This window comes from Excalfactoria chinensis, chromosome Z (assembly GCF_039878825.1).
Source record: "Excalfactoria chinensis isolate bCotChi1 chromosome Z, bCotChi1.hap2, whole genome shotgun sequence".
NCBI lineage: Eukaryota > Metazoa > Chordata > Aves > Galliformes > Phasianidae > Excalfactoria > Excalfactoria chinensis.
The window spans coordinates 60,640,927-60,656,850 of NC_092857.1; the positions used below are offsets into that span (position 1 = coordinate 60,640,927).

A 15,924-nucleotide genomic window follows, 5' to 3' on the forward strand; every position below is an offset into this window, starting at 1 on the left:
TGAAAACACATCTGTAGTCCCTCAGCTTTTCTTCCTGTTTGGTCTCTGCTGGTGTTTGTTCCTATCTCTTTCTCTCCCTCCTCTCTTGTCTCAGCTAATCCATTTCACAGCTTCTTTGTACTTGGTGGGCTGCAGATGATTGCTATCGAAACCAGTTGATTTGTACCAATTATGAGACGTTTTCTGCGGTGCTCCAAGATTAATCTGCATTAATGTTGAGATCTACATCTCTGCTGACTGCTTAGGGAGGTGTGAAGAGTCTGCTTAGCTGTTGTGTAAAGAAATACATATTCAGGTGGTTAGCTTAATCGCATAATCCTGACGGATCTCTCTGGTGCCGCAGGGCCGCAGTTGTGTATGAACAGGCACACGGGGAGGGCAAGGCACAGTGTTGTAGGGGACATGCTGTTGGACAGAATCTCCAGGGCAGGACTTTAGAAGCAGACACATGTCTGTGCTATCCCACAGCAAAACGACCATGGAGGAGGCTTTGTGCCCCACGCAGCTGCTTGCCCATTCCTTATCCGCATCAAGTGCAGGACAAGGCCACAGGCTGGCTTTGTCTGGCCCATATGTACTGGACCCTCTACTACCTCCTCTTCCCCTGGGTGTGCTTTGCAGTGGAGATACAAGCTCAGCAGTGGGGATGATTTGCATTTTGTGGGAGAAGCGACGGCTAAAAATCTCTCTAAGAATTTTAGTCATGCAAAAACTTCCACCTTTGGTTTTCGGGAAGCTGCTACTGTCTCACCATCTGCTACTGGGGCCACTTCCCTCCCCAGAGGACACTCCACAAAATAATAATACTGTTTCCTGCATGAAGATGGAGGTAATCAATGGTGATCCTTCCCATGGATGCAGTGCAGTGCGAGTGGCATGGTATGTAACAGCAGAGGACTGCAGTCTTGAAAGGGACGGGAGCATCACCCTGAGCTCCCTCGCTGCCTTGCTCACCATGGGATAAATCTCAGCATACTGGCAAACCCTGAACCTCTCCCCACTGTGCAGATCTGCTGTTGCAAAACGTGAGCAGGAAAGGCTGACCTACCTGCTCGCTCTGTAAAAACGAAGTGCTTGCTTGTAGTGAATACACTAGAGATGCATTTCGTCTTCCTTTTTATTTCTTAATGACCTCTGCTGTACTGTCAAGGTCTGCAGTGATCCGCTATCTGAGTGCCAGTCAGGCAAGCTAAATATATTGACCACTTTATTTTATACATCCAGGATGTTCTCTGCCCGCAAAGGATGCAGGCAATTTGTTTAATGCAAGTATGAGCAACTTCTTGGGGCCAATTCCTTTATTTAGGTTTTTGCTTCACTCAAACCCTCAGTATTCCTCACCAACGTTTCTGAGATTTCTGGAAAGGATAACATCAGCATCGAGTAATTACAGCGAGAACCCCAGTGTCTCTACATATTTTATCTAAATTATTCAAGAATGCACGAGTGTGTCGTGCAGCATGAGTGAGCTCTGAGCCCGTACGTGCGTGAGCCTGCCAGTATGATGGAGTAATGGTGCACAGAGCTTCGGGAGGAGTTGCTCTTATTTCCCTTAAGCTGTCACTGTTGACGGTGAGAAGGCAGAAATATTTGTAATTTCTTTTTCACTCCGGTGGTGGTATAAAACAAGCCAACCCACCACCCCAGGATTCTTTTTCTGTGCTACCCTGTCACAACAGAGGAATGAAACTGAAATGCCTCACACGGTTGCATGAAGTAGTCTTTCTCTCCTGTCAGAAGGCAGTCAGAGATAGCATCCAATTCCTGCTTCACACGCAATATTAAGCTATTTTTTGCATTCGGAATTAATTGTGATAAGTTGACAGAGCCCCAGAGATTTCTGAAAAATAAATCAAACATGTTGTCAGTTTGCTCTGAATTTTCCACACCTCTCCAGTGCATGTTGAAGCAGAGGCCTTTTAAGTATGTTGTAATCTGGTAGCAGACATTTCTCAAATTAGCATTTTCTGTTGCATTGCATATGAATTGAAATTTCGTTAATATTTATAACTAAGATGGTTGTACCGTACATTTAGGTGTACACCACTGTGTCCATTTGCATGGATTTATTATCAGCAAGTAAAATATAGATGGTTCTGAGGATTTTTTCTAGCTTGTGGTATGTATTTTGGCATATGTGGACACTGCTGGGGAAGATGTCTTTTCATTTAAATTAGATAGGTTGTAACTCACCAGGGCTTTGCTCTGTTTACAGGGTTTAAATGCACTTCAGAGCAATGCTCTCACCAATCAAATCCTCCTCATGGTATAAAACCAGACAATTAAATAACCGGAATTTCAGAAAACCTGTGCTGAATTTAGCATTAGCACCTCTTCGAGAATGCCTGTATATTTCTGCTGTGTGTAAGTGTTGCCATTTGTCCCCTTATTTTCCATGATGTCTCTTCCTCCTCCCACAGGCTATTGTTTTAGGGAACTTTACGCAATAGGAACTGTATGCTCAGTTCACTTACCACACGCTGGGTAATAACATGAAAGCAGCTTGCGCTCATGGAAGTAAACTGACTTTCTGTTGAGAGCAATGTTTACAGAGATGTAAAAACTGCAGCCACCACTGCCACGTGTGTGAGGACAGACTGAGCTCTTCCCCACAGCACTTTCTCCTCTAAATTCCAAGCTCCATTGGAGCTCCCTGAGCCTCCTGCACAGTGATGCATCAGAATCACTGCCACTCACTCATCCTCTCACCTCAGTGTGGCCCAAGGCAAGCTGCTCTGGGAGGGTCAGCTTGCACAAGCATGACTGAAGGTCGACGTTTTGCTTCACATGTCCATTCCATAGGGATGTCAGTGTCCAGCTGCACCTGCTGGCACGCAGACTGGCTTCAAATTTGAGGTGCAAGTGGAGGGAGACTCCTCCTGCTCCTGCCCTCTTTTTTCCTTCAAGGAATTGCTGGTTGACTGGCCAAGGCCAGAAGGCAGTGCTTAGCCTTAGAAGGCAGTGTTTGCCCTCCGAAGAGCTGGACAATGTTGGTTTTGGTTGATAAGCGCAGGAGTATCTCAGGAACATGCTTCAGAGGAAGGAGGGAAGGAACACAGACATTTCAAAGGGAAGACTGAGCTCCTTTGCAGGAGATAAGCCAGGGGCTCTGCCAAGGCCGAGTGCTATCAAACCAATAGCAGAGAAAGGCCAGGAAAGGGGGAGAAACAGAGAAACCTTTCATGTTTTACTGGCTGTGCGTTAAGCATATTTTCTCTTTGTTTTTCACGTCTTCCAAAGTAATCAATTGCTTTATGTGATTTGAACGTTGAGATCAAATGTTTCTGTGCTGATGCAGCTTGTTTAAGAGGTGGTTTGAGAGTAGCCGGACAACAAGATGTCATCCATAGATGTCCAGATGTGCTGCTAAATCTCTACTGGAACACAGTAGCTGGTAACCAGCTTCTGTGTATGTGGCTTTTGGTTGATAACCAGTCAAAAAGAGCCAGCACTGATGTGTGCCTATTGGGAAGATATGATTATCCTTGCTGTAGAGTGAACCCAGGGACACAGAGTGGTAGCAGACTGGCATCTGTCAAGCAACCAGTTCATCAGCCCCTAACACTGTTTCAGCAAGTTGCTAATTACCTGAATGCAAGGGTAGTGATCATGCTTATCAGTGTTTTTACAAGAAGGTTGCAAGCCTGGATTAGCATCCCACATAATACTGGCAAATTAGAGTTGTGGACTGAAAAAAGAAGGTGCAGCTCATTCGGGATGAATGTGAGGTATCACAAATGAAGAAAACACCAGCTGCACGAGCAAGGGCAGAGGAAAATTTGGCTCAATATGACTTTAAACAGAAATAAACAGCTGCATTCAGACATGGTGCAAGCTGCAACCCACCTGCTTACAGGATGTACACAGGACCGTGAAGCAGCAAGGCAGGGAAGCACACTTTCTGCTGTGCTCAGCAAGCAGGTCCTTGAGCCAGGGCATTCAGTTCTGGAGGCTGCACCTCAGAAACGGGTTTGCTGACATGATTATACTCAGTGTGGATAGCAGAGTAGACAAGAAAACTTGTAAACTTGTACAAACAATGCTTCCTCAACTGGAGAAGAAAAGCCTATCTGAAGATAGGATAGCCTTGATACACAAAACAAAGCTTTCTGTGGAGGCACAGTGTGCTCTAGATGTTCTGGCAAAGGCAGGAAGGACTCAGTGCCACAGGGCTAGGCCTTGGGGGGAGCAGGTGGGGGTGAATGGTGTGGTACTCTGCAGCCTGCTGCCCTCCGTGGCCCTGTGGGCAGGGGAGTTTATAGCAACAGGGTGCTGTGCACACATTGGGTAAAAAGTACAGAGTTACGAACCCCTTGTAAATAAGTAATTAGGGCACTTAGTGTAATTGAATAGCGTAATGAATAGTAGTAATATAAATGAGCTGCAAAATATTCCTGTCCTTCAGAGAAATGCGTAGGTATGCAAAAAGCATTTAGTGGTGTGTGTTACTGTGTTTGTGAGTGAGTGTAGTTATCAGAGAGACAGAAGGAAATCTTAAGTTTTCCACTCTGGTGTCCTGCTATGGCAGATTCAATTCCAGCAATGCACTTTACAGTATTTTGTTACAAGGACTATCAAAGGTAGATGAAATATATACTGTTCAAATGTAGCTACGGTGGATGTAAGCTGACGGAGCACTGCTGCAGCCAGCAGAGGAGTGCCAAGTGCTGCTGGCCGCATTACCTAATGCATGCAAGGGGCAGATCCTTCTCCATCCCTGTATCTCTGTGAGCTCAGCACATTTCATTGGCAGTAAGAAAACCCAGAATCCTGCCTGCAGCCCCTCAGCACTGCTGCTCCTTCTTTCTCCCAAGCTGTGCAATGGAGCAGCATTTTCCTGCTTCAGAGGCTGTTGCTGAGGGTCACTCCATTAGGACCGTGAAGTGACCAGGAATCACAAGGGAAAAACCACTTAATTTTCTGACATTAATCTGTTAGAGGTCATTGCTGGGTGTCAGAGAGTGAGCTATAACTTGGTTTCTGCATGGTGAGGAGTAAGGATATTATGGCTCACAGTATGCAATTAATATTTATAAGAGAGTCGCATACATAGCTTCCAGATTAACACGGGAAACAAATATTTGTGAAGTATAACCCCAAGGAAACCAGAGCATCTGGATAATTAGCCACTCCACCTTTTTCTTTAATTAAAATATGCCTTTTTCTTTTTTTTCCTTTTTTTTTTTTTTTTCTTCCACGTTAATGTTTTGTGTATTGCCTGCTGAACACCTAATTCAACTTTTCTTGAGCTATATCACACCCTGTTTATGTATGGCTATGATTAGATCAGTATAAGGAAGGATGCAGAAGTGACTGGGTGGAAAAACCTGGCACCCTGGCAGTGACTGGGTGGAAAACCAGAAGATGTTTTTTTCACCCACAGAGAGAAAATGGCTGCATCCCAAGGTCAGAGACAGCACTACAGCCTGGGCCCAGCTGCCCTCCCCAAATGCTCACTGATCCAGATGTGCTACAGGACATTGCTCCTCAAAAGAGCAAAGAGTGGCGTGACTGAGTTGGCTTTCAGCGCATGTGCAGCTGTATTTCATGTGCTCCTCTTTTAAATCACGGCCTAGAGTAACCTCCATGATAATGGTTTATTTTGCATATAATTGTCTGTCCAAACTACAATTAGAAATTTCTGTAATCTTTAAATAAAGCATCTGCAAAGCAGAACAAAAATTAATATCTGAGGGAGTGAGATATTAATAGGTACAAGTGAAGAATAAAATACTTGTTTTCAGATGAGATTTGATAAGAGAATGGGAGTCAATGGAGCATGTAAATGTATCCTTCACTCTTCTTAAAGGAATCTGCGCTCCAGAAGGATTTCACCAGCTACTAGAACTGATTGTCTGGCATCCCATGCAATGCTGTGTGCAGGTGTCCTACAGTACCTACACCCTGAGATTGCACAGGACCAGCAGCAGCTTAAGAGATTTTAGAGCAGAGCAGGGTTTAAAAGAGATTCATTGAAGAGTTGCAAAGTAGGGTAGAACTTTTCCTTCTGAGGAGTCTCTCCTTTCCCTAGGGTGCACTCTCAGCACTGGCAGTGGTCCTCAGAAAAGCATCACTCACTCTGTTCCCTTCGTTCTGGTCTGTAACAGCACAGTGGGCAACGTGAAAGCAGCGGCTTAAGTTACAACAATTGGGAAGGACTCAAGTTGGTGCTGGGCGTGTATACACACACATGCATGCATATGAGCCCTGAAACACATACTGAATTGCAGAAGACTGAAGAACAAACATCCACAATTTTGAAACGAGCATTTTCTTTCCTTTCCTCCCCCTCCCTTCCCTCCTTTCCCCTCTCTTTCCCTCCCTCTCTTTCTCTCTTCCTCCCTCCCTCCCTTCCTTCTTTCCTTCCTATTGCTGTATGAGTCAGAATTCTGACCTATCAGACACAACTCAGGTTCAGGGCTAGTTCAGAATAGCTGTGAAGCATAGTGCACCAAGAACTGAAGTCAGGCTATTTCACAGAAGTTCTGAAGGCACAAATATTTTTTTCTTCCTTCTGTTCAAATTTGTGTGCATGTTGGCTGAAGTATTTCAGGACTAGCTTGGCATTTCTGCTTTAAACCTCTCCTTCCTCTAGGTTTTCCACTTTGTGTCTTCTCTGAATGAATGAGGCTCGTGCTTCTAAGTAAATGAGGTGTCTTTGAACTGCTCTTGTTGCCTGGTTTGCCTGTGTGCTGTTTCAGGCTAAAAGCAGTCTGTGTTTACGCCTGGTTGCTCTGCATATTTTGCCTGCAGCCAGCTCAGACATTCTGCCCTCCAAGGGATTGCCCGGGGTATGATTCCCTCCAAGCCACTTCCCTGGGGCAGGTGATGCTCCACTGCTGTGCCCCCTCCCCACCACTCTGCGAGGGGCACAGAGTGCTGCCTGCCAGAGGGGTAGGACCCCAGGCTCAGCCTCTCTGTGGGGCTGGATCTGGGAGGGATGCAGCCCTGGCAGAGAGACTCGCCTCACCAATCCACTGATTTAACATGAACTTTCCCAGCTCAGCTTTATATGGTTAAACAGAGATTGAACCCTATTACGTGACCTCTCGGGTCCTTGCCTGTCAATTGAGCTGCTTCCCACACGCTGCTTTCCCCATTTACAGCTAGCACCAGACCTTACCCTCTTAAAAAAGCATCGTGTGAGTGTGACCTACTGCTATTTTAAGTGAAACTCTGCTGTTACCAGCTATTCAGTGACATTTGTGACCACAACCTGCATTTTCCCTCCCTTCTCTGAAGTAGCCTGAAACACAAACCTGGGATTTAACTCCTTGTCTGTGTGCATACTGGGAAAGTGTTGTGCTCTGAATGTAACACCTCTTATTTTGTCGTATTGGCTCATAATGTTAGAGGCAGATGTTGGTGGTAAAACAGTAGAGGTTGAACCTTCCTACCAATATCACATTTCATGGTGTTGCTATGTGACAGATGGCAGCAGAGGGGCAGTCTGACATGATGGCATCTGGCATGGAAGTACAGATGAAGCAAAGGTGTAGAACTGAATTCTTCTGTGAAGAAAAAATGGCACCCACTGACATTCACTGATGCTTGCTGAATGTTTATGGAGACCAAACAGTAAATGTAAGTGCAGTGAGGTGGTGGGTGCATGCTGTTCATCACTGGTGAAAGTGCATAGCTAATGTGTTGAAAAATGGTGTTTTGTAGCTGAGAATGGGCTCTATCAAATGGTGTTATTGTGCTCTTTGCAGCTGTTGTAGTTTCCATGGAAATAAATAGGAGGAGAGACCTACGTACAAGGCTTGGTTTGCCTTGTATTGGTGCACAGTGCTCTTGCTGAGCACCAAATTGAAATTCAAGGCTTTCTTTGAAGACTGGCTAAGAGAAAAGAGGTGTGGGGACACTGCCTTCCCATATATGTCCCTGGGACATGCAGGCAATGGGCAAAAGATGAAGAAGAAAACAGCTGGGCCCTGTTGCCTCTTGTTGGCTGCTCCTACACACACCTGTACTGGGAATCATGAGCTTGCTGTGTGCTTTGCATTGCCAAAGTGCCCATTTTGGCATTACGGGAGTTTTCATGTCCTATTGCAGTATGCATTTTAAACAGTAATAATATAAAATTAATGATGTGTACGCCTCTTATTACATGCAACACAGTCATTTACAAAACCTAAGCAAACAAAGCTTTTATGGTGAGAAAATTGCATCAACATTTGCAGTGAATCCTGCTCTTTTCAGTGACTGACAAATTACTATGAATATATTTCAAGTATGTAAATACTTTCCCTCTGAAAGGTAAGATGAACAAACAACATACAGGTTCCTAGAGTCGTGTTCATTACACATTTTGCATATCTAGAAGACAATAATGATAAGTGAAGGAGCTATTGTTTTGAAAACACTGACACTTTTTGTCTGTTCTGATAATTGGTTCATCTTTGCTGCACAGGAAAGTCATTTATTTACTCCAAAAGAAAGTCATTTATTATCAGCAAAGCTCCTGATGAGGGGTTCTTAGTATCTGATCTTTAAGCCATGGCCACTGTATGTGTGCACAACATGAAATAAAGTCAAGAGCACTGCAGCCTTCGGTTTCAAATGGCATCTGCTCTGAGTTCTCTTCATCTCCTGATGCCAGTGTTGTGTGACGACGTGTTGGTGTGTCAGAAAGATGCGGCCATCCCACTCTGGGATTCTCTTGGCACTTCTGCCTGTGGAGGAAATGTACACAGCAAAAGCAGAGGAGACTGGTGTTTGCATAACTGTGCAATTTATTGCCTTGTGGTTGTGTAATGAAACCAAATTCACAGTTAACCTGTATATCACCTCTCCTAAAAATGCATTCTTTTTGCCCAGGTGCAAGTTTATGGCAGGGAAGGCATACATAACATGGCTCCTTTGGGTCTGAAGTGCCCAGCTGCACTCCTGGACTCTCCAGTGAGTGCTCTCAGAGGTATGGGATCGTGCCTGGCCTGAGCAAGGAGCAGCAAGGCTGTGCAGGGCCAGTGGAGCCTATTCATGCCTGGGAGGATGAAAGGAATGCTGTGATTACAGGTGGGATCACATCTTCAACCCTTGTGTCTGCAGAAGCCTCTTGCCTGGGTGCCAGTCTGAGGAAGCAGGGTCTCTTTTCAGCTCAGCCATTAACGGGATGTAAAACCTGAGCTAAGGCTCTTAATCTCTATTATGCATTTCACCTTCTCAGATTTCTGACCTGAAACAGCTTTGAGGGCAGCAGTAGCATCTCACCAGAGCCACGGCCACAGTTTTAAGCTGGATGTGAATACCAAGCAATCCTTGCCTGGCCCTGTAAATCACAGGCTGTTAATCTGCCTGGAGGCTCCTGGTGCATCCTGCTGCCAGCAGGCTTGGTAGGGATGAGCTATCCCTGCATCCTCCCTGCGATATCCTTCTGGGATAGCAAGACCTTGAGTCCTCAGTAATGGTTGAAAAATGGCATTCAGTGGGACTCATCCTGATCTGCTTGCCAGCTGGTGCTGGTTGACCTTTACAGCTTCTGCAGGTGCTGATGTCAAAGACTTCGTACTCTCTTTGGAATACTGATTAAAAACCAAATAATGACAAAGTCCTTGTCCTGTGAGAGAACCTTGTTTTATTGGACCTTGTTTGTGCTGGATTCAGCAGAGAGGCTCTTTATGATTTGGTTTCCTGCACAGATAACGCAAGACTGTTTTGAAACCAAAACATCCATGACTAGGCATTGCTGGTGTTTGAAAGTCTTGGACAGCAGTGTCTGTTGATAGGAACTTCAGCATAAATGAGAGCACAGTCTCAAGGCAAAAACTTTCTTTATTCTCTTATTGCTCTTACAGTTATACAAGTGTCAGTGTAGGCAGTGTTTCCATCAGGGCTGTTCAGATTCGCAGCAGTCTGAGTTGTGGTTAAATGAAGATGGACTCACAAGGAGGAGCATTCACTACTGCTAGTGTTGTTGGTTTGTTTCATTTATGTATTTGTTTTTTTTTCAGTCAACCATTTTCTTTCAAGCCAGCCCAGCTGAGGAGGAGATGATGAAGGCTGATGTAAGCCCTGCTGGGGACACTGAAAGCCCACATGGTGCTCATATCAGCAGGCAGAGCAGGTGGGGTATGGTGCAAGGGTAGGTGGAGCAGCACTGGACATGTAGGGATGGCCACAGGCAGTGCCAGAGGGGCAGGAGGAGGAGCATGGGCCTTCCTGGTGCGTCTCGCGCTCGCAGCGTAATTAGGATCGCATAAATGCTGTTGCTGTTAACAGACACAGCGATGACTGTTGAATCAGAAATGTCCCCCTGCCACCCGCCTCTGAGGTGTTTGCACTTACATATCACTTCCCATTAAAACAGTCTGTGGGAGGCACCAGGGTGTCAGGGTTGGGTGATGGAATTGAATTAGTTTGAATAACTGAATAAGTTTCAGATTGAGGAGTGACAGCTTGTTCATATACATTTTAAATGCCCAGCAGCAGCCGCATAATTTGCTTTACCCAGGCTTGGCTGTTCACAGCGACAAGGCAGGGCTCAAAGCTGCCTGCTTTGAACAGCACTGCCCTCACCATCCCTTCCTTATAGGGATGAGCAGATAGAAACTAATGCAAATAATCAGCTTATGCATTTCTCTCTTTTCTCTTTCTTTCTTGGGTACAGGGTGATTTCAGATTGCCTGTGAAGTGCTGTCACTGCACCCTGCAGAAGATGGCACACATTCTGGGTCTGCTCATCCCACATTGCGATGAGAGGGAAAAGGTTATGGAAAAGCCTTCCTTGTGTCTCGCTCTGAAGTCTGTGCCATCAGAAGAAATGAAAACCAAACAAACAGATTTTGAGGACAAGCTTAATAACCTATTGAGTGCTTGGTACTCCTATACCACCTTTAATCCACAGTCCTTAGAATACTTCAGAAACATCAATAAATGATACAAACATAATAACTTTGTGTTATAATAAAGATATTTTGCTCGTCTGTAAACATGAGGAAAATGCATTCCTGGAAAGATGAATTGTGTGTCTATAACCAAAAAGGAAGCCTGTAATAAAATGGGACATAAATAGGGAAATCTTTGTTCCCAGCTTCTCCTTGTGAGATTTTTGAGGAAATTCATAGCTTTAGGCCACAGAATTATTACCAAAAATACCTGTCTGACTGGCATTTATTATTTGCCGAGCTTGTAAGGCCTCCTACACATAATGATGTTTACCCTCCTGCTTGGTAGCCTGCCAACAGAAAGACTTCATCTCTCTAACAACTGCCTCCATCTCCGTGACTGGACTCATCTGCAGTTATTTTCTTCTATGTGTTACCAGGAAGTGAGATACTGACTATGAAGTCTTCCTCCTGCAAATGCAAAATGGGTGATAGCTGGTCGCGGACATCAGAGCCACTGGTATCCTCATTCTGCCCAGTATTGTTTCCCACTATCTGCAGACTATATGGGCAAGTGTTTGAGGTTTTTAACTAAAGCCAAAAGTTCTGATAGGTTTTTCAGTTGACTGATGGGAGTTAATGCTTTAGTAAGGCAGAAAGCAATGCAGAGGGAGGAAAGCTACCTAGAGGAACTGGACTCATTCATGGGGAATCCTATAGACATGGCTTATGGCAGGTGATAACAGCAGTCACCACATGGTAATGTGGATGTTGCCCAGCTGTGGAGATGGATTCAGAAAAGGTTCGAAAAATTCTTATGACCTTCAGGTCTATTCAGAGAGCGTTATGCTGTAATCCTATGCCCTAAATCAATGCACCTGAATCTGCCTTGTGAGTATTTCTACTCTGCATCAAAGTGATTGAAAATGCAGAAATTAAATGGAAAACTACTCAGAAGGAAACTGCCTTAATGCACAAAGGTCTTCAAGTAAGAAGGGTAGATGAAGTACTTAAAACAGTGTTATTTGCCAGTCCTTACCACATAGTGGCACCTGAGATGTTATACTGATGAACTATTCTAAGTAGGTGGGTTAAATGTGGTTTCTTGGACCTTCTTAGGAAATGCATGGGTTTTAATTGTAGCAACATTACCTGCATTAATGGATGTGGCAGGATGTGGGTGAGTATGTGCTCCTACTTAAGGCTGTTCAACATTTTCCACTGCAACAAGCTGCTTGCTGCTGTTTGCAGTATTACCAGGCACTGTCCATTGGAAGCCCAGGGACCTTGGCCTGGTAGGACAGGGAGCAGTGGTCTGGGCACCCACAGTGAGACATTTTCTCCTAGTCTCATCTGAAAACCCACATCCCATTTTGAAGGTTCAGAGATGCTTTGCTGCAGTGTACTGGGGGATTAGAATAGGGGATTAGAATGGTGAAAATCCTTTTGACTCTTACTTAAACACACAATTCAGGAGATACATAAATAGAAGGAAACTTTTTAGCATCTGACAAAAAAATTTTGATGTTCTCATATGCAGACAGGCTAAGCTTGTATTTTACCCCGTAGCTTTGCATTCCTTTTTTGCTTTCCTGGTAGCTTGCCTCTCTTCCTCAATGTGTTATTCAGATCACTTCTTGTTTCAGTTACAGAAATCCTCTTTTATTTTTCTATTAAATATACAGTACTAGGAATACATATAAATATACAAATACCTGATGGGAGGGAGCCAGGCTCTTCTCATTTCTCTGCTGTGACAGGACAAGAGGCAAGGGGCACGCACAGAAACACAGAAAATTTGGTTTTTACACAAGATTTCATTCTGTATTCCAAGTCTGCTGGAACCAGTCACCCATGGAGGGAGTAGCATCACCCATGGAGATACTCAGAACCCACCTGGGTATGGTCCTGGGCACCTTGCTGCAGGTGATGCTGCTGGGGAAGACAACTGGACTGTATGGTCTCTGGAGGTGCCTGTCAACCTCAGCATGTCAACACATCTGGGTTCTGTAACGTGTGTAAAAATACAGTGAAGAGCAATGATGCCAAAACTAGTCTGGGTTCCTCTGCTCCTCTCTGCAAGCCCATTCACTACCTGGCAAGTCCAGCTTCATTTCAGGCTCAGTCAGGGTCACAGCAAGGACAAAACCATACTGAGATGAGAGGAAGGAGGAAGATAGATGGATGTGGTTGAGATCCGTGCTGCTGGGACTAGAGAACTTCAATGCCCCCTCAACAGTTGGCCCAATGGGCAGGTGAAGGGAGGCTGTCCCACCTGTGTTCAGCTGGTGGCTTAAATGGGCAACCTGCAGGACATTTCCTGTCCTCTCCCAGCTCAGAACTACAAAACCCTCTGTAAACAAGTAGATAGAAGGGCTAGGGGAGGACTGTCATAACTGCTCTTACAGCAGCAGTGCAGCTGATGGCTGATTAGGGAGGTGGCTCACCGAAGCCCAATTATAATCTAGCATCTAATTGCTCCTGGCTAGTGCTAGCCCCCCAGGCAGGAGGCAGCTGGCTGCCTGCAGTTTTCCAGCCTCTAAGGAGAAGGGGAAAAACTTTGCTGGCTCTGTGGGTTTTTCTCTTTGGCACAATTTGGAAACAAATCACTCATCATTTTTACTGTTGTAAATGTTATGGGTTCTTTTTTTTTTTCCCTTTATGTGAAGCAACCTCTAATTAGCTGCATGAGTAAGATCATTCTGTCTCTTTAATGACTTGTATTCCAGCCTCATAAAGTTTTGTTTTTGTTTTTGGGAAGTGAGACATTTTTAGCTCCATCTACTCCTACCCTCCTGCCCTGCTACAGCATTGCTTCCTTTGTGATCCATGCTGCTGGATGCCTGCAGGGATAGGTGGCACTGCCACCTGTATCCAAGCCCTTCAAACCAAGGCAATGGTAGGCCCTGGGGGGGGCACCCAAGCAGCCCTTGGCTCTCCTGACAGAGCCATATGGAGCTATGATAGGACCAAAGGACTGCTTTGCACCACATTCCTCCACCACTAGAAAACTTCATTTTTGAAGGGCTAAGGAGAGGAGGGGGAAAGGACTGGTGATGGTCAACTCTTAAGTAATGAACTTAAAGAAATACTTCTGAGTACCACTTGCTGCACCAAGAACCAAATGTATGCAGTTAATTTGCAGTCCAGCCTCAAGCTGAGAGTTTTTGTTTGCTCTTGCTGTATATATATATATTTTCCTGTTTCTGGTGGCTGTGAAAATGCAGGGGGTGAAGGGCTGAGACCTCTCCCTTGGGCACATGGTCTCCCTCTCTTATTCTCAGACTTGAATGGGCTTCTTCTTTGTTCTGCTTCTACCCCGAGGGAAGGGACATCTTTTGTTCCTTTTGCTGGAGACCAGACTTACCTGCAAGCCTGCCCTATTTGGAAATTCTTCACAAAAGACCATTCTTTTCCTTTGAAAACCCTTTTTTCCTCTGTTTCTGCCTTCTGATACTGCAGGTTCTGGGACTGCACCTTCCCTCAAAGCTGTTCATTAAACCAGGCACTGGGGAAGAAAGGGCAGCTCCTGATGGACATAAGTGATGGGCAGACTAGACTCCTGTGGCTGCCCTTGTCCCCATGATCAGCAGGTGTCTGGCAACAAGCTGGCTTCAGTCCTCATTTTGACTGCTCACAAAATGGGCCGTCCAGCCAATTCTCCTGTACCAGAGAACAGAGAACTCTGTCCCGCCACCAGAATTGAGGACCACAGACTCCAGGGCTGGTACTACAACCAGAGCTAAACTCTTGTTTTGCAGAGCTGGCCCAGCAGGCAGATTCCCCACCCCATGGGGTTGCAAGTGAAGGTCCCAAATGCCAAATCCTGTCAGTGATTACTTTAGTGCTGCAGGGTCCTGACAGCAGTGAAGACATCATACCTGAGTGCTGCCTGAGTGACTGGTGATGCCCAACAGCCTTTCACCTGTTTTGTAGGAATACGGAATGGCCATGTAGAACTTTATGGTAGGGTTTGTCCTTTTTTCTCATATCTCCTGCTTTAGCTTCAACGGGATGTAGTCACAGAATCCAAAGATTCTGTGTATGTTATTGCTCTTAGGCCAATTATGAGTGTCCTTCTTGGCACTGTAGCTAGTAGTGTGATCTCCAGACAAACTTATGTTGCTTGCTTTTGTTGAAAATCTACAAGAAAGAGTTTTGAGTTGTGTTTGTTATGCAGAATGGCGTGTCCATTTAAAATCAAATAATCTGGACACTCTTTGGCCTCTTACCAGTCAGCCTAATGCACTTCATATTTCCAGTATTAGGGAAGACATTTAAATCCAGCTAGTAGATCAGAGCCAGCGCACAGGCTTCATCCTGCCACAGGATGCAGCAGATCCCATTCCTCCATCCTCAGTGCTTCCATCACTCTGATGAGGATGGTCATTGAGTGCCACTGGGAAGCCAGTGCAGCCATGCAGGGTGAGTAGCACATCCGCAAGGGTGATGGAAGTGAGTCCTGCAGCTCTGCTGGGCAGCTCCTGGTGGATTCCATCCTGGAATGGGGGCTGGATCTGTGGTTGTCTGTCCTAGGTTGGACTGGGGGAACCTCAGCATGGTTTCCATGTGGTTAGGAAGCTTTATTTAGGCAGAATCCTGTGCAGAACAGCAGCTGTTTGGGCCCAGTTTTACAGCTAGGAGTTCAGTAAATGAAACTGTGCCTAAAAGGTCAGTGCTCCCTGGGATCGGTGCCCAGTTGTGTTGTTGACTGGAATCCATGCCAAAATACTCTATTCTCTGCCCAGACACTTTGCCATGTCTAGTTCCCTTAAGTCCAAATTTCTGCAGTGGCAGCAAATGTTGACCCTTAATTTGCCAGCTGCTTGGGCTCTGCTGGCCTTATTAAGGAGAGCTGACACCTGAGGAGGTAAGACTTCTTCCCCTGTTGGCCAATGGCAATATGTGTGTCAGAGACTGTTTCCAGGACCTGGGCATGCCACTGTGTGTTCTCCAGTTTACTGCTGTTCCCAGCCCTGCTATCAGGACAAAGGAGGTGGGAAGGCAGCACTGCGAGGATCCTGGCTGCTCAGTGCTCCAGCTCAGCTTGCTCCTCAGAGTCAACCTGCAGCTAGCTGGGGGCAGTCGAGGAGACCCA

General features: G+C 45.5%; 1 protein-coding gene across 1 annotated transcript in view; it reads left to right on the plus strand.

Moving 5' to 3' along the window:
• COMMD10 (COMM domain containing 10) overlaps positions 1–12,839 on the plus strand; it is a 133,811-nt gene extending 120,972 nt beyond the window's left edge. Inside the window, exon 7 of the mRNA XM_072360491.1 lies at positions 12,661–12,839. Coding sequence (XP_072216592.1) covers positions 12,661–12,839 — 179 coding nt within the window. The remainder of the gene's footprint in view (positions 1–12,660) is intronic.
• Positions 12,840–15,924: the final 3,085 nt, after the last annotated feature.